This window comes from Danio rerio, chromosome 17 (genome assembly GCF_049306965.1).
Source record: "Danio rerio strain Tuebingen ecotype United States chromosome 17, GRCz12tu, whole genome shotgun sequence".
In the NCBI taxonomy this organism is placed as follows: domain Eukaryota; kingdom Metazoa; phylum Chordata; class Actinopteri; order Cypriniformes; family Danionidae; genus Danio; species Danio rerio.
The window spans coordinates 40,114,400-40,138,602 of NC_133192.1; the positions used below are offsets into that span (position 1 = coordinate 40,114,400).

At 35.3% G+C, this 24,203-nt stretch overlaps 2 protein-coding genes and 1 long non-coding RNA gene across 3 annotated transcripts; all 3 read left to right on the forward strand.

Moving 5' to 3' along the window:
* Positions 1-1,898: 1,898 nt before the first annotated feature.
* LOC141378435 (uncharacterized) lies at positions 1,899-6,372 on the forward strand. Its single transcript, XR_012393069.1, has 2 exons — positions 1,899-1,991; positions 5,688-6,372. It is a non-coding gene; the product is annotated as an uncharacterized lncRNA (long non-coding RNA).
* Positions 6,373-8,608: 2,236 nt separating this feature from the next.
* nkx2.9 (NK2 transcription factor related, locus 9 (Drosophila)) lies at positions 8,609-10,250 on the forward strand. Its single transcript, NM_001099603.1, has 2 exons — positions 8,609-9,221; positions 9,342-10,250. Exons 1-2 carry the CDS (start codon positions 9,071-9,073, stop codon positions 9,863-9,865), a joined length of 675 nt encoding a protein of 224 aa, NP_001093073.1. The 5' UTR covers positions 8,609-9,070; the 3' UTR covers positions 9,866-10,250.
* A 6,129-nt stretch (positions 10,251-16,379) lies between these two features.
* nkx2.1 (NK2 homeobox 1) lies at positions 16,380-18,562 on the forward strand. Its single transcript, NM_131776.1, is given in 2 exon segments — positions 16,380-16,873; positions 17,284-18,562. Coding segments are annotated over 2 exon segments (1,041 nt in total). The 5' UTR covers positions 16,380-16,506; the 3' UTR covers positions 17,958-18,562.
* Positions 18,563-24,203: the final 5,641 nt, after the last annotated feature.

A 24,203-nucleotide genomic window follows, 5' to 3' on the forward strand; every position in this document is an offset into this window, starting at 1 on the left:
AGGGGTGCGTTAATGAGGTGTGAAGACTGATGTGAAAGGCAGCCTGCTTCTGCCGCACTTGCAGCCTTTGCGTGGGACAGACCCACATGATATCTTTCTTTTGTCTTGGTTATAAAACACCATGAACTTCTTGAAAATAGTCCATGAATGAATTATTATACACAAAACTATCATACATTCACAAGCCTCTTCTATGATCGCAGCACTGAACATATAAAAGAATTGCCTTTATTCCCGTATGTAGTAATTTTAGAATATATGTAATGTTTTTGAATATATAATGATTGGGGAAAACTTAAAATTTGAAAATGATGACAAAAAAATAGGAAAGACAAACTTAGCCTACTGGGAAGTCGATGTACAATTGCACAAATGCATAATTTCTGTAACTTTTTATTTGTAATTTATTTTTACTGGTTTTAATTTATTAGACATGCATATTTATTCTACAACAAATTAATTGCTTTATTATGGCCGGTTGCTGTGCTGAAATGACATGATAATGTTGTGTCTTGGATGAGATACACAGCAGTTTATTTTAAGCTCGAGCTGCACAGACTGGTGTTATGTTTGTGCGACGTTCTACGCCTTTTTTTTTTTTTTTTTTTTTTGGAAAGATAAAAGAATTAGTTTAAATAGATTAGCCCAGAGTGGAACTTTTGTAACCATTTATTTACGTAATTTCGTTTCAGACTGTTTAGTTGAATTCCTTTGGATATAAGCAAAAACATAAGATATTTTAAGAATGCTGTAAATCATACAGTATTGTACCGTCGATATTTATTTGTGCAAACACAATACTGAAACGTTTCTCAAAATATCTTCTTTTAAAAGTGTCCTGCAAAAGAAAAAAAATGTATGCAGATTTGGAACTAAGGTGAGTAAATGATGACAGTTTTCATTTTTGTATAAAGCTGGTTAACAGTAATTCGGTTAATACCATCAAGCACAAGTGACGCATCACATCGTCACGCATCATTATTATTAAATATTATTCTATAGGTAGGCCTACATATTTTAAAAGGCTGTCAGTATTTCGATAAAGCACATGTTTTACAGATTTTAACGATGTAGAGTATCATTCATACAAATTATGTATCGTTATTATTTCTCCGTGACCCCAAATTGATCAAATAAGATTTTGTTGTTAGTTTGTTAGACCTCAATTTCAGACCTCAATTCAAAGTCTTTTTTGTTCGTAAATGTGTTTTTTAAATAATTATATTAATAATAAAAAAGTCACCGTATAAATAATCTTGTCCTGTTTTTTGGAACTGCTTCAAGTTTAAAATGTACGTTCAAATTAAATGTACAACAACATAAATTCGTTAGCGTTGTTAACAGATAAAATAGCCAGTTAAATAGAAACAATTCAATTTATTCAAATTAATGATGAAAATAATATTACTATTATTATTTAAAAAGGTCTTTGCCAATTCGAACCGAAATTATCTTTATTATTTAGAATGTATTAAAGTGTTTGCATTTAAACTAAATTATTAATATTTAGAACTACTTGGAATTATTATTATTATTATTATTATTATTCAGCAAACAAATAGTTGTCAATAAGTGTCCTCAATAATGGAGTAAAAAAAACAAAGTTCACGTTGATATACTTAAAATTTTAAAAACTATCATCTTAAAACTGATCGCACACATTGACACATGGTCAGAGAGGGTGGAAGTCAAGAGTTTATTTTGACTCATTACACACCTCTCAGCTGCCATGCGCTCGTTACTCTTGAAAGGATCTGACCCTCAGATAGTAATGACTTTGTACATTAAGAGTAGTTAATCTCGATTTAAGAAACGCGCTCAAAGAATGTCAGGGCTCGAAATTAGGAGAACACTGATTGTGGAAATGATTTTAATCATCCCCTCTTCTCTGTGTTCTTTAGAGTAAAGCCGATGTCATCAGTCAATATACAGCCGGCTGTGGGGGGCCACGAAGAGCCCAAAAGGTGACGGATGAGCGCAAAAGAAAATAGGTGATTCTACGCGAGCATGCACAGTAGTATTTACTTTTTTTTTTTTTTTTTTTTTTTTTTTTTGATAAAATGATAGGGGAAAATCTATTGTTTTGGGCTTATTTGAGGGTCTGACAATGTTTTGATACGGTCTTGGATATTTATCCTTTGGCATGGGCTGCTCATTCATAAACGGAAGGAATGGAAAGTGCATGGTTCGAGTCAATGACATCCACTTTTTAGGCATTAGACCAACAACTTTTACTGCGTATGATTAGATACCAGTGGAGACTCAAAGTGTTTACCCACCTCTGAAGAAACACTCGCAGCGGTTACTATCTGTATTTATACACTCATACCGCTCGGTTCTAGTTCGGCCGTTTTAAAATAGCTTTCAATGATCGACCAGATACATTATATCGCTATTTCAATGAAAGTGGTATTCTGAAAAATTAAAATGGTTGGTTAGTTTTGCATGATCAAATAATCTGACAAAAGAAAATGTTACTGAGACATTTTTTTTTTACATGTGCTTGGCCTATGGAAGTTTGTGAATGCAAAAGACAATGGTTTGGTCCAGAAAAGATTTGCAAACAACCAAAAATCAAAATAAGGATGAAAATAATTACCATATTAGTAAGTTCATTGATTTCTTAATAAAAGTTTATTAAATGGCAAATATTAAATATTTGCGCGATTATTTATTTTTTTTTGCATTATATAAACGTGTCATGCTATTTGTCATGGTATGTATTTGGACCGAGAGACGAGTTTTTCTTCGGTTTATTAAATGACTAAGGAAAAGAAAGAATTCCATAAAGAATCTCAAAAATATGCAAATATTTGACAACTTTTTCATAATTTAAAATAAAATCTACAAAACATGGTAATATGTTATATAAAGAAGTTGTATATTAGTTGTATGCTTTTCGAAGTTGTATGGCAACAACAAAACTGACGAATGTGAAATCAGGTTCATGCATGTCAAAGGTTAACCGATGCATGTGAACTAGAAAACATTTTATTTAAAAATAGTAAAAAAAAAAAATCGAAAAATAAGAACTTTCCTATCCATACACTTAAAAACCTTTAATAGAATTCACAAGTGTTCTTTACGGTAGAAAATTGTCTTTTTCGAAAAGGTATTCTAACAAAAAATGTTCTATAAAGAAGCGTTCAATAAAAGGCTCACTGGGGAACCAAAAATTTTTCTTTTATGACATGCAAAACTTTATTTTGCTACTTTTTAGGGGTGTATAATTTACAAGGATTGTTTATCTAGTGATCAAACTATACTTAATATATTGCACAAAAAACAAGCAAACTGTTCGAAAGATAATTATTGCATATATTCACAAACGCTTTAGATTAACATAACTTAGAGAATAATACAACGTCATGTCATTAATAACGCATCGCAATAATCATATGATATATTTAGGCTTAATTGTAATGTTAATTTTGGTGTCAATGGTGTTGAATAAATCAACACATTCGAATAAATCAACACATTCAGTGTGATCGAAAAAAAAATGTCTCGAGAGAAAAAATTCTCTTGGTAGACTGTGGTTGGACTTTTCAGTTGAGTCAACGCTGAGAAAATGGTCCCAGTTTGTCCATAGTCACTTTCTGCAGTGACAGCATGTCACAAATATTGGGAACAGTGCTTTCTTGGTTTTTGTTCTCTAAAAAAAGGTTTAAAATAAACGAACTATGCCTAATGTGAACGGAATAATAATAAAAATAAAAGCAGCAACAACAAAAACAACAATAATAATAACAATAATAAACACTTATCAACTGTTAAGACTCCAGCATGATTAAATTAGATAATATTATTAATACTCTAATGATGCTGAAAAGCTGACTGTGATTAGCTGCTGCATACATTATACTATGGATGATTTTACTAGAGGCTAAATAACAATAAAAGGATCAACTGCTCACCATAACTCTTATACCGAATGGAATTGACACCATTAAAATGCTTTGCAAGTTAACACCTCTGAAAGGTTGACTGCTCCTGTAACTTAAATCCGGCCGTAATGAGGACTTTCGCAGATTAACGATAGGTGTTTGGGGTCAGTTTGAGAGATTTAGATAATAATGTTTGAGAACATTATTTACTATTGTAGTAAGCATCGATAACATCGACAGCTTTTAGATTCTTTACCTGTACTTGATTATTTCATTAAATAAACCTTAATTCCAGTCAATTTCATTTTTTTTACATGAAAAAAATGTTCCAGATTTTAAAACAATATTTTATTACGCCAAAATGGAAAAGGTTTTATTAAACAAATAAATTGTATACCAGAAATGTAAACTAGAATAATTTGCTTTAGTACCTTTGTTTGCATTTTTTTTTCATTCCAAATGTATATATGCTACGTTCGTGCCATATACACTATATGAAATGTTTGAGTTGTTTTAAAGGAGGGTGATGTACAATTTTCTAATAAATAAATGCATACATACATACATACTTACATACATACATAATCTCATGGTATGCCTCAATTTCCGCTCTGCTCAATCAGTCACATAGGAAAGCTTTCCCTTACAATCTCAAGGTCTAACAGTTTATTGATAGCTTCAGGGTAAGCCAATAATGGTGATGTAGCTCCCCCTGCTGTTTGAGTTTCGCCTTTCGGAGATGCATGGATGAAAAAAGAGGATTAATGTTCAGATATCCGCTGTTTGAAAGTGAAGACAAAAATGTTCACTTTGTATAGAAAAATTTAGCATTTTTATTAAGCCGGTGAAACTAAAATTATTACAATAGAAGCTAAGTGCAAATATTATTAGTCTGCCCTGTACATTTTAACAAGTTAACAAAGTGTCATAAAGAAGGTTTACAGATCACATAGCGGGGGAAATATATCAATGAAAATAAAATGCATAAATCAGAACATCCCTGACAACTGGATAATGCAGAAGATCACCGTACAATACTGCTTATGTGTTTCTACAGTATTTCCCCAAGTCTGGTCCTGGAGCACCCCCAATAGGTAATTTGTGTTACAACAAACTGTAAAAGCGTGTCTTTTCCTTTAAAACATTATTTTTTTCGCCGAATAAAGCCATTTTACGAGGCGTTGCAGTGTTTTCTATCAAACTACAAGGCTTAGCATTTTTACACTAAGGTTTGGTAAATTACAATTCTGCATAGCACGAATCATAGACATAGCAGCAGCAGAGAGTGACAGAGCACACACAGCGTGTTCTGTCTTCATATAAAATGAATAGTATTCCCAAAAATGAAAATGTCATAATTCAATCCAGTTTCTTTTGTTGAGCACACAAAATTATTTCTAATATTGTTGTTGGGAAACATATCGACGGTTTTTTTCCCCAACAACAAAATAATTACAAATGTTCGGAACCATTTGTGAATAAGTGAAAACATTTTGTGTGAACTTTACCTTTAAGTAGTTACCTTTCTAAATAATAAAATCGTCAAAACGTATACTATTGCATGTATATGTAACCTTTAAAAATACTGGTTTTCGTGCATAGCATTGCCTACCATGAAACGATTCATGAAAGTTTCGGAGTAGGAATACACTGTTGTTCATCTAAATGTGGACATCGTTAACCGTAAAGAAGTAAAAGAGCTCGGTCCACTTTTAAAAATAACTCATGTTTTAGTTCAGTCATAGATAGAACTATTAACTAAAAGTTATGATTTGTAATGCTTGTTAATCTCGGCTTTAGATGATCCGCCCATGACCCGCCCTCTGTCAGTTAGCAGGGTGTTTTCAGAGGTTGCGCATCTTTCTTCGCTCTTCTGCTGAGATGCTAAGAGGACACGGGATTCGAAGCGAAATTTTTTTCGGCAACAAAAATAAATGTCTTGGTTAACTCAAACGGTTCAGTAAATGCCATCACCTATGCCTTTATAAAATATGTACTGGAATATTGCTTATACACTGTGAAAGTTGGGACTATATTTGCTTATTTAAAATGCAAATGAAAAAAGTTGAATATGTACCGTTAGAGAGAAGTGCATGTGTGTTTGTGTATTGTTCGGAGGTTTTGTTGTTGTTGTTTTTTGTATTAAATACATACTAAATTTGATCTGATCCGTAAAATCACAGAAAGACACACTTGTTATCTTTATGAGGAGTGTTCTTAAACTATAGCATTTGATAGAACAAAAGCCATGACAGTATTGTTCAGGATGAAACATCGTTGTTTGTGTGTTTGTTTGTTTGTTTTGTTTGTTTGTTTGTTTGTATTCATGAAGAGCAAGACAGACAAAAGACAGATAATGATATTAGCGAAGCCAAAAAATTGTTTCCACTTTATAAATCCGAAATGTGTACGCGATTGCACAGTGCGATATTCAAAGTATGTTCATGCTAACAGGAAAAAATAAAGAATGGCATATTCAACCATTGTCATTTGTGGTCAAACAGTTCTCTTGATAAAAGGCTCCTGCATTTGCCCGTCACATTTTAACATTTAGGCACGAAGAGTGTACTTTTCATATGATTTGGATGATTTTTATATGATATAAAATGTAGCCGTTAAGAGTTGGGTTTATGTTTTTTTTTTTTACTTCATTATGTCTGCCCAAAAATGGTGGGTTTAATATTTGAGTTTATAATCAGTTCACAGACAGAACTTGTGATTTTATTATTACTTTTGAGGCACAAAAGCCCCAATGTTCTTGAATTTAGATCGTTTTTGTGTGTAATATGTATGTATACGCCGTGTCCTAAAACGACCTAACGTGTGTGCATTAACTGTTCAGTGTGTGCATTAACTGTGTGAAATATGCTATTTTTCTTTATGTATTTATGTACAACATACAATTTTTTTACATTTGCAAAATTATGCTGTTAGTTTAAGAACCAAATTTTGCCCTTTTTGGGAACAAGTTTTTGTTGTTTATATATATTAAAAAAGCATAAATTACATTAAACAAAGAAAATTAAAATTGAAATTCAGAGCATTGTAAGTTTTGTTTTCTTGATGAGAATGTTTGCAGATGTCGTATTTAACATCGTTGATAAATAAACTAAATTATTTTGGTGAGTATCAAAGTTTGGCCATCTGTATTTACCCAAAGTTACTGAAATCTCAGAAGTATTTTTTTTAATATTAGACAATACAAGGTTTTTCTTTTCAGGGTGAAATGTTTATTCCTGTTGATTTGCTCTCTGATTCCCCCTGTCTGACTTTGGTTTGAGAAGTTAAACAACCAGGGTAAATATTTGACACTGAAGAGCTCTTGGGTGTTTGAGAGCGCACACTTTTCCTGAAGCATACTTCTATCTGTGGGTGTCTAATAGATTAAGGAGATACGAGAGGTCATTAGAAACTAAACTGTGTGCCTACACGAGGTTTTATTTATCCTCTGAGAGCGTGTGCTTAAATTAGAAGAGCTTGGTAAACAGTTTAACTCACTTTATGCAGGTTAACATCGATACGTTTGGGTGCGGCATGATGTCACTGCTATTAACCTGCTGTTTAAACCTGCTAAAAAGAAAATAATAATTAGCCTATAAAACACATTTTGTCTTGTCGTTTTCATTTTGAACGCAAAGATTTAGCAAATTTATTTTATTCATTACAACTATAAACTAAATATTTTAGCATCGATTAATCAGGAGATTACATTTTATAGAAACGACAAAAGTCCGCGTGGAAACGAATAACTAATAATAATTCAGTATAGACGTAAGCAGCTAGACGTGAGGCAGATAGTTGCCCAGATCCCATTTGGCCCTATTCAAAACCATGACAACACGAAACAAGCACGGATTTATTCGAGAAAGTTAAAGGACATTGTGCGGGGGCGTCAATCAAGCATTATTTCAGGACTGAACAAATGCAAAATCTTGACTGGAACAAATGCTTCCAACGGGTCTCGGACGCGGGGCTACATTTCCCTCTTTTGTTCCCGGTCGCTGGTTGGCATGTATTTGTGTTCTTTTTTCGCCCGACCACCCAGGACGACTAGACGAGGACGGATACCCAACTCTGTTTTGGGAGGGTCTATGCAGTCATCCAAAGCGCGCTCTACGGCTAGGCAGCTTCATCCGAACCCATACCATGCCAAGTGCACTTTAGGTGAGGTGCAGGAGTAAGCAGTAGTCCATATGGAAACATTAATGTCTGCTTGATGTCTGGATCTCTTCCCAAATTAAAATCAATAAAAAAAATCTCATTTAATGAGTTATTTAACGTTAAATATGCGAAGACGCAAGGTTTAAATAAATGTTGGATAGTCGCAAACCAAATTTGGGTCAAATATGGGCTAACCCAACCGCTTTGTTAATCATTTATTTATTAAAATCTTGAAATAATTTAAAATTAGCGCTTTTACCTAACGACAGAGTTTGTCTTTGGCCCATTTAAGTGTAGGCTAAACATTTACGTTTTAATTCAGTTTAAATGTTTACGTTTTAATGTTGTAAATTTTTAACAAAAGCGTCTTTACTGGGGAAACAATTGAACTTTTACATTATGCAAAGATTAGACTACTCCATGAGCCCATGAATTTATAACCTTTACGAATTAGCAACTCTAACCCCATGTACTGTACTGAGACAGTGCTCATTTAACCAGTGTTTGTGCAATAACATCTGCAATAAACGAGAATACCCCAATAAACGTATTAGGAAAAACCAACTCTCAGACGCTAATGGATCACTTTGTATGCAAATATCCGATATGTTATTTGAGCGGGGGAAAGAAGGGAGGGCTCTTGTTGTCACTTGCCACCCAAGACGTGATTCAGCCTCAACAATTACCATTATCTGTTTCCCACTTTTCACGATTTCGGACGAATCAGTAATGATGAAGAGTGTTACCCACCATCATTGTGAAAGTAACAGGCTATTATTTCCCGAGTTCACACCTACCATTACAGGGATTTAAGTACACGAGTCATTGAGATACTTAGAGCCTATAAGGAGGAGAGGCCTCAAAGCAGCCACCAAGTGCTGTTTATATAAACACCGCGACATCAGTGTACACATTGTCACTTCCATGTGCATCTTGAAACGCTCGCATCACTTCAGCACCGCGTTAACGAGGACAGCTCTTCAAGAACCAGTCCTGGAACTAATAGCAAACCTACGATACAAATGGCTATTTCAAACAAGTTCAGTTTCACTGTGAGAAGTATTTTGGATTTGCCAGAAAATGACACGGAAAGCATCGTACAGCATTCTCCATTGGACTCGTTTTCTGTCTCCCCTTACTCAACCTGGACTGAAAACGACAGAGGACATATATGTAAGTTTTTAAAGTTAACTCGTATCATTAACTAATATAAGAAGTATACATACAGGTTTACTTTACGTAGAGGTACCCATGTATAAAGGCTAGTCATTATCTTTTTTTTCCTATTTTTAGCGTCGGATGATAGCAATATTGAAGCTTCGCCAGACTCCACAGAACCAGATGTGCTCTCCGTGGACACAGAGCACGAAAAGAGGAAGAAGCGTCGCGTGTTATTCTCTAAAGCTCAGACTTATGAACTGGAGAGACGCTTTCGTCAGCAGCGCTATCTGTCCGCTCCAGAAAGGGAGCAGCTGGCGCACCTGCTCCGCCTCACGCCCACGCAGGTCAAGATCTGGTTCCAAAACCACAGATACAAAATGAAGAGAGCGCGGATAGAGTGCGCTCAGGACCTTAACCAGCCTCCTGTGTTGCGCAGAGTCGTGGTGCCCATTTTGGTTCGAGATGGCAAACCGTATCAGAACTGCACTATCGATACAGAAAAAGGAAACGGCATCGTTCCACCAACCGTGCCATCTTCACCGTTTACTGTTCAAGGTTTCCATTCTTTACAGCAACAGACGCCCTTTGCGCTTTTCCCCACATACCAGCACTTTACTAACACAGCGGCCTCCCGGCACCACTTTTGTGTTTGGTGAGACTTATGACAACACGAACTATTTCGGGACTTAGCGCAAGCATCCATCTCAATTAAAGTTGTTTTAATTGTATAAAGTGATAGGTCTATTCAAGTAGAAATATTCAGCGTTGATAAGATTTTTAAAAAATGCTGTTTGCACATATTAGATGGTCGATTTAGTTTCGTTTGCCCAGTTGCGTTTTGCAAATTGTTGTGTAATAAGTGCTGTCGTGTGTGATTTCCTAGTTTCATAGTTTATTGTTAAAATTTTGCATTTTTTTTCTGAACCAAAAGTTTATATATCAGTGAGAAAACCATGTTTTATGTAGTTTCATTTTTTTTATAAAATGAAGTGTTAAATGTTTTCATTCTTTATTCTATGTATTAAAAAAACTGAAAAAACACATTTAGCAATTTATAGTTCTCTTATTGTTCAAACAAATGGTTGGTTTATCCACAGATTTCAAGTATCTCGTTTTAATCATAACGATTGTAATATATTTAATTCCTCACTCGGATTTAAGACTTTTTTGTGTGTTTTGTTTTTTTGTTTTTTTTATAATTCGTTAACCTTTGCTGATAATCCCTCCGATTGTTACATAGTGTTTGTATAAAAGATCTCAGATTGGACTGAAAAGAGTATGAGAATTGGCGCGCAGCAAGAGATGAGTGGCTTTTGTAATGTTAAGACGTCCACTTTCTCCCAGCAGAGAAGACCAAATAACCAGCTTAAAGAAAGGACACTGTAAACACCGAAGAACAAATGATTCTGGAATTTGCGCATTCTACCACACAAATAACTGAATACAAAAATGTTGTCTATTTAACGAGATGTTGCTTGTTTTAAAGGTTTGATAACAGCTACAATGTTAATGTTCTTTAAAAAATGTTATTACACTCAAAATAAATTAGCAGTACTGAAAAACGGCACTATGACTTTAGAAAGTTCAGGCAAGTCACTCCATATTTAAAAGACACAAATCATTGTTGTAACATTAATGAAAGAGACGTGCTTTCTCAATACCGAGGTTGTCCCAATTAATTCAGCGACCCAGTTACCATCATCCTTGTCACCTGGCCCTTTGTCCCCTCTCTCCGGCCACCTTGTACTACATATGGAGGGGACTGACCGCCGCTCCTCTTCGCTACATCTTCCCTAAAACACTTTTTTTGTGTCGTCCTCTGAAAGGACCATTGTGTGCGTCCTAAAAGGACCTAGACAAAATCCGCAGCGTCTCAATTCTCGTGATGTTTAATCAGTCCCGGGTGACAAATTTATGGGCTTTAACAAGACAATGGAATTTTAAAAGTCGTTGGGTTTGGGGGTGACAAAGACAGGCTTTTAGAAGTCTCTGCTGGTTTATGACCAGACAATTTGGTAGCCTGCTACCGTAACTAAATTCACCAATTAAGTTTACGAGGTTATGTATGTCTCTTAAGTGTTTGTTCCTAATTCCTTTCCCTAAATATATAAAATAAATAAAACAAATAAAATTCAATACAACTGATATGAGGAAATTTATTATAGCACACTAGACAAAACTCTTGTCTTTATACATAACGCAACACGTGCAAACAAAACCGGTCTTATCGTTTCCATAAATTAGCCTATACAGCAATATATAAACTGATTACGACATAATGTCTTTTAAGGAAATCAGCTAACCAGATCTTGATGCCGTTTCTTTTGTAGCAATTTATAAGCTTGTCTGTAGATTTAAATTCCAACATATAGTCTTAAATGCCTTATTCAGTTGCAGCACTTACACAAAGCTTTACAAGTGTTGGTATTATCATGGTTGTTACAAAGGGATATGTTCATGCATCACTCTCAAAACTTTCGTTGGGGTTGTACCTTTTCATTCCCATTTTTACATAGAGACTACATATTGGTTAATATATATACAGTAGCCAACATTTGAAGTGAATTTTAAAAGACTAAAACAAGAATGGGTGTTTTTGAATATAGTTTTAGGATACTTTTGAATACTTAAATGGCTGGTTTCACAAACAAAGCTTAGCATAAGCCAGGACTAGCTTCACTAAATTATAAAATTAGGCATATTTTATAATAATGACTTAAAAACACCTTACTGGTGTATATGATACTATTAATATTTTTTGTTTTTTTTTTGTTTGTTTTTTTTCACTAAAAAGTTATTTTTAGATAAAGGGGAATTAAAAGTATGGCTTTATCACCCTCCACTTCTTTTAGTGGGAGTTCCTTTTTTGTTTCGTTGACCACAAAAAAAAGAAATATTGAAGTATCTTGTAAACCTAACCACTGACTTCCAAGTAAACTTTTGTGTACAACGTTCTACAATTTATCTACTAATTGATTTGTAACAAGTGGAGGGAGTGTAAATGATGTATATATACATTTTTCCTGATATCATGATTTCCAAGTCATGTCATGTCATACACTGTAAAAAATTAATCCGTAAAATAAAAAAAACCGGCAGCTGCGGTTACCAGTACTTTACCGTTAAAAACACGGTACAAACCTTCAAACCGTATATCTGTTTAATAAATCTGTTTTGTTGCACCAAAATACATTGCCGACAATCACTAAGAAACTGGGTGTACTCAATCGTGCTGAGCAATGTGTGTGCTTGTGTGTGTGTGTGTGTGTGTGTGTGTGTGTATGTATGTACGTATGTATGTATATGTACACATCCTTAGACCCGTTCCATCTATCAATTGAACTTGAGTTTATCAAATGTTCGGATTTTTGTACTAGAAATACATATAAAATAGCGCATATTTTATTAAATAACTCATTTGAATATTTAATTTATTGAGTTAAGCATGTTGATTTTATATATATATATATATATATATATATATATATATATATATATATATATATATATATATATATATATATATATATATATAGTGGGTTTTAACCATATTCCTTTGTAGTGAAACATATTTTAAAAAACAATAAGGCGACCTGTTTTACAATTATCCAATTGATATGATCTTCCAGGGTATGAAAAACATGAAATAAAAAGCTAGAAAGACGCAGCAGAGACATTTGTTGACCTGATTTATCTAAATAAACGTAGATATGCTAATAGTAGTAACATATTCGTTTTCGTCTCCATTAGGTCTGACTGGCTTTAACTGCCAGGTGAATCAGGGAAAACAGGCGTGAAATCTCAGTGATGTGGTGCCACTCTGCCACCTTGAGGTTAACAGCTTCCTGTGGTAGGCTTAATCTGATTGGGCTGTGAAGGAAACGAATATTCCCATGTGCCATTTTTCTATGAGCCGTCACTGAACAAACCGCATGATTGTCCCTCTCCACTAGATGTCACAATAGTACCGTGCAGTCTGAAGTTTGCGTTATCTGCTGATAGAATTTACTGCACATTATATGTGCCAACATTATTAAAAAAATAAATAAAAATAAAAAAACCTTAAATAAAATATAAGAAAAGGAATATAAAGGATAATATCAAATAGAACATTAATAACATAGTATAATATAATATAATATAAAGACTTTTGGATAAATCAGGCATAATTCCATGTATATGCACAGCTGTCCGCATATTAAAAATGTATTAGTCACGCATGTAACGCTGAACAAAATAGCCTGGTCTACTTGTTTGTTAATAGACAAAATAGGCTATATTAAACACAAGACAAAGCGTACACTATAATTGCCGTTAATTGACCATGATAGCCGTACTCCAGTAGAGAGGAGTGAGCCTGATTAAGATAATTAAGAGAGCCTTTTGTAAGCTACATCAAGTATAGGCCGAACACCTTGAAAGCGACGCTGGATGCCATATAGTTTTTTACACTGTTAATTATGTACACGATGATCATCACGCAAACTAGAAGTTCAAACAAGAGAAATGCCCTAATTGTTTAATTAGGGTGATTGGTAAGTTAATTTAGTGTCCCTTGTGTTAACTTACGTTGTATATAATATAGGTCCTACAGAGGAATGTTTCGTGTGTACTGTACATAAGAAAACACCTGACTTGACTTGAAGATTACTTGAAGATTATCTTATTATGATGTTTTCATGATGTTTGAGCACTGTTGAAGATGTGAACCATTCGTAAGGTTAATAAGGAATCACGAGTCTATGTAAAAAAAATGAAATCTATCTATCTATCTATCTATCTATCTATCTATCTATATATATATATATATATATATATATATATATATATATATATATATATATATATATATATATATATATATATATATATACAAACACACACACACACACACACACACACTCAAATGGGTGTAATTTCAGCAAAGCAGCATAGGGCTTTTTTTACCGTCTTGTCAGTGGAAACTATTCAGATATTGACCACCAGAAGACGCTGTATTCCCTCGCGAGAAAGGTTTAATATAAATTAGACTACTGTGGCATGTTGTTCAGTGTGATGCAACTATTTTGGTTTATTTAGTGTTACAGTGGCGTAAACGCAAGATTAACGTTTCGAGGCCGACGAGTTGACATGTTCGTGTTCCTTGAAAAAAGCTATACTTTTCCGAAAGATAGCAAATAAAACAAATACAGAAAACTGGCACTTTCTAAAAGTGTCATTGAAATTTAGACAGAAAACAGAAACGTTTTTTCATATTTATCTGACTTTATGCTCACAATAATTTATATATCAGATTTTTAATAAATCTTAAATATATAATATTCAAATTAAAATGAATAAAGAAATTAAAATTGTATTAAAATGAAATACCTAAAATATAAATTCAGAAAAAGAGCACACACGCACGCACACACCACACACAAACATACACACACACACACACACACACACACACACACACACACACACACATACACACACACACACACACATATACACACATACACACATATATATATATATATATATATATATATATATATATATATATATATATATATATATATATATATATATATATATATATATATATATATATATATATATATATGCCACTAAAATAACGAAGTAGTATTAAATCATAAACAGATACTTTGGAATCCCTGCAGTGCCGAAGGCCAATTAATGGTTTTCTATTTTAATATGTTTAAAAATAATATTAATAATAGTAGTAATAAATTAATAAATAGTCGTTTATACATCTCTTAATTTTTACAAAGTTGCTGCGCTCAGCGAAGAAGACGCAGATCTTGAGGGGAAAAATTTCAATTGGAGGCTCTTACATTTAGATGTTTGCTTTTCAAGTCATTGTTTCATCCACACACACACACAAAAATAAAAAACATAAACGCCTAGTGCACTCAAAAGTAGTTTTTTTTCTCAGATGGAAGCTAAGAATTTTAGATGATGGACGTTATTTTCTAAGTAATTTATGTATCACACTTATTTTTCGATATATAGTTAGAAAAATAAAACATGCTATTGTATTCTTTTGTAACTATTCAGATATAGACTTATAATAATTGCGTAAGACAACGCGTTCTTTTGCAAAGAGCTACAAATGTGTTTTCTTAAATATTTGTTAAAATATAAACAAAATAATAATAATAATAATAATAATAATAATAATAATAATAATAATAACAACAACAACACAATAATAATAATAACAATAATAATAATAACAATAATAATAATAAACTAAATTGAAGGTATTATTTTAATAGGTGTGTAATGTAAAAGAAAAATGTCTATTTTGTAAAATAAATCTTGACAATTTTCAGTCCACTCATACTAGTTTTTTTACAACTCCGCGCACCGGCATGAAACGCATTACTGAACTTACGCGGAGTTACTTCAGGACTTGCTCGTGTTATTTGAGCGTCGTTAACTTTACCTGAGAGCCTCTCCTCTTCCCGAGTTCATTTTCCTCAGTACCGCGTGTCTGAACCGAGTGGACGGAAATTTGGACGACGCGCTGCTTGTGTCCAATAATATCAAACGGAAAAGGGTTTAATCATTTACTTGGCCTCTTAACACGCGCATATGTATTTATTTATTTGTCAGTCAGTGTTCCTGAGTCGTCGCAAGGGCCCTTTGCATGTTTGAGTACGATGGAGCATAATACAAACACGCCTGCAATCACCAGAAGCCTCTTGTGGCCATTAAAAGTCAGTAGTTCAACTCAGGCTTTTTTCAGATACTGAGTGGTTCTCAAAGTCTGAAGTCCGCATATGCACTCACATCAAGGGCCCCTTATAAACATCACTCCAACTGTCAATATTTCATCCTTTGCTCTGCGTTCCTTGCCGTTCGTGCGAGCCTCGCCGCCGCGCAATAAACAGCCTCGCGCTGAAAATGAACTATGGGCGAATTATATTTACGCACAGGTGTTGTTACACGCGTAAATGTTTTCGGGGTTGGGGGATGGCACGGGTAGTTGAAGACCGCGTAATAGAAATTGTGCGTGGGTGCACAGATGATAGCGCTGCTTTGTATTGTTGCCCTGGCTGCTGATGCCCCGCCTCTGATGGAAGCCTTAAACCTGGCACCAAGCTAAAACAAACGAAAGTCAGCTTCGAGCTCCCACTCAAACCAATTAAGGCGGACTCCAGTGCGCACTCATACGTTTCCATCCTGCTGCAGCGACGGTGAAACAACAGGAACAGAGGAGCTGGCCAAAAAAAGAAGGAGAGATTGCCTTGCCTTCTAATTTCTCCCTTTCCAACACAGAACAATGTCGATGAGCCCTAAGCATACGACTCCTTTTTCTGTATCCGATATCTTAAGTCCTCTTGAAGAGAGCTACAAAAAAGTGAGTATGGAGGGGAACAACTTGGGGGCTCCTCTTGCCTCGTACAGACAACCCCAAGTCACGCAAGCGGCGATGCAGCAGCACCACATGGGCCACAATGGAACAGTACCCGCTGCCTACCACATGACTGCAGCTGGAGTTTCCCAGCTGTCACATACAGCCATGGGGGGCTACTGTAACGGGAATTTGGGCAACATGAGCGACCTGCCGGCCTATCAAGACGGGATGAGAGGCAGCACGACGGCCACCAGCTGGTACGGAACGAATCCTGACCCACGCTTCTCTACAAGTACGTGAGATTAACACTTTACGTTGTGTTTGCAAGAGCTGCTTGTGCATTTTGAGAGGTGTTTTGCAATGCGTATTAATCTGTTTTAATTGTGACTGTAGCCGGTTGTATTTATCATGTATTATTCTGTTTTAAAATGTTCTAATTTTACACCAAATTAGAGCGCATGGGGCTTTGCCGGCGTTGCTAAACGTTACACGTGCCAGGTGTTGTATCTAAACCCAAACGAACTGCATAAATTAACTCTCCAGTTACAGTTGACAGACAACACAATAATAATGCACAATATTTGTTTATTTGCTGTCCTTTTATAACTCACACAGCGATTTAATCTCTCCGTACTCGTTATTAATTGATTGATTGTGTTTATTGTGAAATTGCAAAGCTAAACGGGACTGTTCCTTTCGCAGTCTCTCGCTTCATGGGCTCCTCGTCTGGTATGAACATGGGCAGCATGAGCACTCTGAGTTCGTTGGCGGATGTTGGTAAAGGCATGGGTCCACTGACCAGCACACCTCGCAGGAAGAGACGGGTACTCTTCTCCCAGGCGCAGGTGTATGAGCTTGAGCGGCGGTTCAAGCAGCAGAAGTACCTCTCCGCGCCGGAAAGGGAGCATCTGGCCAGCATGATACACCTGACTCCGACTCAAGTTAAAATTTGGTTTCAGAACCACCGGTATAAAATGAAAAGGCAAGCCAAGGACAAGGTGTCCCAGCAGCAGATGCAACAAGACAATGGTTCCTGTCAGCAGCAGCAGCAGTCTCCACGGCGGGTGGCGGTGCCTGTGTTGGTGAAAGACGGAAAGCCATGCCAAGGCAGCAGTCACACACCCAACACTGGTGTACAAAACCACCATCACCAGGGGGGAAACGTCATGATTATGACCAATAACAGTACTTCAATGAGCCAGCATCAAAGTCAGCAGGTAGGCAGCGCCGGTCAGTCCCCTGATCTGGGTCAACATGCTGCAAGCCCGCCATCCCTCCAAACCCAGGTACCCGGCCTATCACACCTGAACTCTTCCGGTTCCGAATATGGAGCTGCGTTGCCCTGCTCCGCTCTGCTTTATGGCAGGACGTGGTGACAGACAATAATACAATAACGAAAGTACGACAGGTGGATGCAGATTATGTGTACACTATGCTCTGCTCAAAAAGACCATGCGAACTGGGGTGGCGCTCCGAAATCATTGTCTCCTTTCTCGGAGGGAGAAGTGACAAGGCTGCAAGCAACGCGAGGATTGCCAAATGTCAAAGGTATCAAATCTTTTATTGTGAGGATGAGCGCCAAAACATCATTAAGAAGATGGAATTATTTATATACACTAGATTTTAAATGGAGACTGACTAAAACACTAAAACACAAATATTCTGTCATCCTGATGGATTTTTAAAAATGTCCCTTTCAACAATGAAGACGTCCCCCCTCACATTTAGACTGCTAAATACATTTCATGATTTCTTAAAGATTTCACTGTAAAACGTAGCTTGTATATTTCTGTAAAAGGTTTGGACTGATTACATAGTTTTTAGCGATGTGTATATTGTACAAAATTTTTATCGATATTAAGGTTCACAAGTTTTTTTTCAGTTCCATTGTTATTTGTACGTTTAATTTTCTTGTAACTTATATAGATATTTGACTTAAACGCAGTCATACAATCATATTAATAAATTATGACAATAATAACAATATCCTTACCCTACGTTCATTTTAGATTTGGGTGTATGGAATCAAACATTTTGCGGTGCTAAAAGTTGGACCATTTTGCTTCAAGGTTAATAAAATTGAACTAGCCTAAAAAGTGAGCAACATACGATTAGTAAATTAGTCACTACAAATGAACACGCATTAGTGGATTATTTTAGACGCACAATTTCTACAGTTTGTAGAGGATATCCCTTCAAGTGTGTCAGGTTTGTGGAGCTGGATTTCTGGCCTGCTAGTAAAGCGTTCATTCAGCAAATAGTTTTCTGTGTGTTGCAACACCAATGAAGTCACACAACAAATATTATTCTAATTGTGTTGGATATTGCATGGCTAAATTAGTTTAAACGGTAATTTTGTAGCGTGTCTAAATATTTTAATAAAGTTAAAATCCGGAGTCTAAGTTCAAAATGAAACGCGCGCTAAAAATAATGTATGCTCAAATAAAAACAAACGTCTATGAATTGTTCTTTTTTAAAAACAAATTGTCTTCTATCCGCAAATTGTATTTTGGCATTACCCTATTAAATGAGTTTTAGCTTATGGAGTTATTCTTTTTATTTATTTATGTATCTGACTTAACCTGAGATCTATTTTGGAGCGTTTTCTTTGTGATAAGGGAATGAGTCAATGCAGGTGAGGTCTCCACTCCTTGAGAGAAACTCACATCAAACAAACACTCCTAAAAGCTAACTTATCAATCACATTGCTGTTCAAACAACATTATTCTCCTAAATAACTTAGCAAGACGAAATAAACACACTTATCAGAGCGCCGTCCATCAATACCGTGTTTGTGGAGATCAGAGGTAAAATCAAATGCCCCCGTGTTTACGTATTGATAAAGACCGTAAACATCAGAGGGCTGAGGTAAGATTGAGATGCCTGCTGGAACATTTGAAAGTGTGTGCCGTGTGCTTCTTTGTGTGTGTATCTGTGTGTGGGTTCCAGAGAGACGTAAAGTAATTATCGAATCACATGTGACATTTCTGTTACGCATTTTGATCAGTGCAAGAACAGAACAAAATATATTACAAATAGCCCCCGAATTAAATATAATGCTATACGCAAAAATCTTTAGTGGACTGACATGCAAAGGCCGCGTGCATGTAAACAAAATTCATGATTTACTCGGAATTTCTGTCTTTCTTTTCCCATTTATTTATCTGTCCATTTATTTTACTGAGATAGACTTGAAAAAAAATGTTTGCCACAGTTTATGAAAGCATAAGACGTGCAGATTTGGGGACTATAATTATAGAGGATGACATCACATGTATTTATCGTTTTACTTAAAACTTGCAAAGCTACATAAAAAAAAAAGATTTGCTACTTTTATAGCATTTTTACACTAAATAGTGTTGCCAAGTAGACAATAAATATATTCAGAAAAAAATATCCTTATGTCTACACTTAAGACGTAATTTAAAAGTAACGTGTTAACTTAAACGAGACAACTTATTTATTTTTTAGAGTTATTTGTGAACATATTGTGACTATTCACCATTTGCTCTAACATTTTAGGCTACTCTAACAGCCATTAGATTATTCTGACTATTGATACAGGCAAAACTTAGTATGACTAGGCTATAGTACGAATAAATGTCATAAGCACCCGTTTCAGATGTTATCATGATTGAATGTGTTATCAGTGGTTGAGCCTGGTTGGATGTTATTATCCATCCATAAACCGTAAGGCCGAGTGGTCGTAAAGACCACTGTTGTTTTATCGCCTCGTTTTTTACACATTTTAATCGCAAATAAAAACTCTGTGCATTTAGTAGTCTACACCTTGGGCTGATGAAGGTTTTTATGTGAAACCTCGCGCCAGTAAGCGGGCAGTGGGGCGCGCGTTTTAATGACTCACTGATTGTAATGGCGCTCTTTTCTGTGAAGGGTCGTTAAATCAACAGATCATTTCGTCGATTATGTCCGAAATTATACTTTCGAAGGCCTACAGATGCTTCTTTTACTTGTACTGATACTCAATTATATGTAACATCCACCGAAAACTCTAAGCAGTGTCTGTATTCCGTTTTGTGATTGTGAGGCTTTTAATTTCACACAACTTTAAAAACAAAATACAAAAAAGAGTTTTGCTATGACATTAGGTACACGGGTTTAACAGTTTCTCAAGTTAGTCTGTTTGACAAGATTTCAGTTTTATAGTCATTTGAAATTACAAGGAGCGAAATATGGTTTTGATTATTTTTTATATAGGCTACACGTCACAGCAATGCTAAAGGCCTTGACTATTTAAACAAATGTTTGATGATGTCTGCTGTATTAACCGCAATATACTTTTATATCAAGGCTGGATAAATTGATTAACCAAATACATTAAATAAACGTTCATTTTATAGGCAAGTAAGATTTTCTCTTTTATCCGTTGTGCAAATTTAATCATTTTCCACAGCAATCTACCAGCGCCGAAAGAGTCTATTAGGTTTTCGGGGATTCGTTTTGTTAGAGCTTCTCTGAAAGACTCCAGATTACATTAACATGTCTGAGGCTCGGTGTGTGGTCTTTGTGTGGAGCTTGTAGCTGTTGAAAATGACTTGTTGGAAGCGTGTATGCTCTCATCACTCTCACTGAACACACGTTGCACAACTGCGGACTGTCCTCGATGCTTTGGGTGCAAAGGTCCCAGTCACCTCCCTAAATTAGACCCCAATCCCAACGCAATCATATTAGAGTTAGGGTTTCTGAGGTTTGCTCTTTGTTTTATTCAGCGCTGTATCTCGAGGGTTTATTTACAGTTTTTTTTTTTCTATTTTTTATTTATAGGCTATTGTTGGTAATTCTTGCAACTCCATACAAGGTCTATCAAAACCACATGTAATCTTGACAAAATATCAATTACTTGCCAATATTTTACATTTTCAAAGTAAAAAATTCACTTTAAAATAGACTTTAAGAGCATTGTCCAGCAGAGAAAAAAAAAACATACGTGTTTTGGATCATTTAAAAGTGTAATATTTTTTAACAAACAGATAATAACTGATTTTAATAGAGATTTTATCTTGCAGAACCACCGTATTCCTGTACAGCGTAATAAGCGTCCAATAAGTCTTAAACTAATATCTACATGTCTTGCACATATCTCACAATAATAATCATGTCATAATATTTTACTCTGCGACTCTTCTTTTATTCTCACCTCTGACTTTAAACATGTTCACACCAAACCAAACTTGACCACACTTTCGAAAAGTAAGGCTATGCAATGAGTTGCCCACATAGTTTTTAGTTTGCATTATGTAAGTTGGTATGGAGCTGTCCGGGGTGCTGAAGTTTGTTCCCACGGAATACATGGGTAACAATACTAAAGAAATAATAGATTATTTCCATTTATTTTTTTATTTTTAAATAAAATTACAGAAGCGTAGCTGAAAAGCAGGGAGTTTTAAGTCAGTTATTTAATTGTGCACTTTACAGTCCGCAACCGTCTTGAGAGTTATCAAGAAGCCCATATACAAAATGGCAAAAATAACAATAAATAAATTATCAAACTCGCATATATAATGAGATAAAGTATATGCAACTGCGAAAGTATGAAATCTCGAGACATTCAGTTGAATTAAAATATTAATTTAATATAATTCTGTAATAAAAAGTCAAAAGTTAGACGAAAGTATTATTAATAAGTAAATTATAGAAATTATTATTAATAATAGTTGGTCTCATTTTAAGAATACGATTAAAAATAACAGAAACTTTCCTGGGTATAAGTCCACATTTTAAACGTATACCTCAGCGCGTTTAATCTAAATACACCTCAAATGGGAATTGAAAAAGCATAGAAATTAAGGCGAGCAAAACGTTTTCGTCTTCGGCTTCCAACACCTCATTCTTAGACCAGCTTCATCTATGTGCATGACAAATGGCACAATTACACATTAACTGCAATCACCTCCTTTAGTAAATCTTATTGTCAACTAGTAGCAAAAATATATTTAATTGTCCTGCATTTATCTGCTTCTTGAGGCCATTGTACTGCGCACGCAGACGAGGGTCATTTGCAAGGAGAAATACTTAGCATGCAGCGCGGAACACAAGATGCAGTAATACTTGACCTTTCAGTGTAATTGTGGCACCAGTGAAATGCAGCGCATTCAGCCTTATGTGAATGGAGCCTTTCCCATCCAATGAACAAAAACTGCATTTTCATACCTTCCCATTGCTTTGCTGTTTTTTGTTTCTCCTCAAAGAAAATTACTCCTTTAATGACCAAGTCTTTAAAATTGCACAATTCAAATTGTCAAATTTACACTAAGTAAAATTATGAGCTGCAGCATTATCCCGATTCATCTTGTCGGATAGAAAGATGCAAACATTTTTGCATTTGGTTTATTTTGGTATTATAACACATTATTAAGGACAGCGTTTTGTAGGCTGCTATATGTCTGTAGTCATAAACCTAGCCTAGCCATAGCCTACTATTCACATTTCGTAACTTTTTAATTCTCTGCTGCCAGAAATATGGACACCCTCGTTGTTTAAACTTAACAGCATCAAATTCAGTTATTGATTGCATCACTGAGGATATTATATGATACCACAGCGTGTATCAACCCTTGAAACGCAATACTGACATATTTCTGTGCGTTTTTTTTTTTTTGTGTTTATGTGTTTACTAACGCGTCTTCAAAATATTGGTTAACGCCTTATCAAAAATCTGTGAATTAAGATTACATTTGAATGTCCTGAAATGTCCGCGTGGCTCGTGCGGCAGCGCGCGGGTCAAGACTCAATAATGAAATTCTGAGCAGACAAGAGGCGCTCCAGCGCAGTCTTGTACTGTACCAGCGGGAGTCCTTTGGTGATCAGCGAACCATCACTAACCGTGTTAACACTTCCTCCCTCGCTAAATAACATGTAATCACCTCACCCCACTGCTATTTTGATCAACTTTTTGTCACTTAAACACCATCTGATTACTTAAGCGTGGTACAACAAAAACTACTTAAAAACATCAATATAACATTGCAGATCTAAACCATTAGTATATAATATCCACTAGCTCTCATTTTAGGACCAAACAACCAATATAGATAAGTAAATAAAAATAGAATTTTAGTTAATGAGTAACAGTAATCGACTTGAGAAATTTAATATTTGTCACATATTAATTTCATATGATGAGGTTTAATAAAAGGACAAGGCAAGCCATTGTCTCACAGAAAATGCTATTGTCGAAGCTAAAATAAGTTTTGTGTGGAAAATGAACTTTGTTACGCAATTAATAAGCCCAGGTTAAACCAACAAACATCACTTTAAGTGAGACACAATTTTTATTTAGGGCAGGGATGTCCAAACTCGGTCCTGGAGGGCTGGTGTTTTGTACCGTTTAGCTCCAACTTTCTTTCACACGCCAGCCTGGAAGTTTCTAGTACACCTAGAAAGAGCTTGAATTGCCGTGAGATTGTGTTGGATTAGCTGGTTCAGGTGTATTCAGTTGGGGTTGGAACTAAAATATGCAGGACACTGGCCCTCCAGGACCGAGTTTGGACACCCCTGATTTAGGGTGTATTTCAAGGTCAATGTTATCTCGTTTTCGGTGTCTGTGCTGTTCGGTATTGAAAACACTGGTCAGATGGTGTTCTTTGTTGCTGTTGTAACAA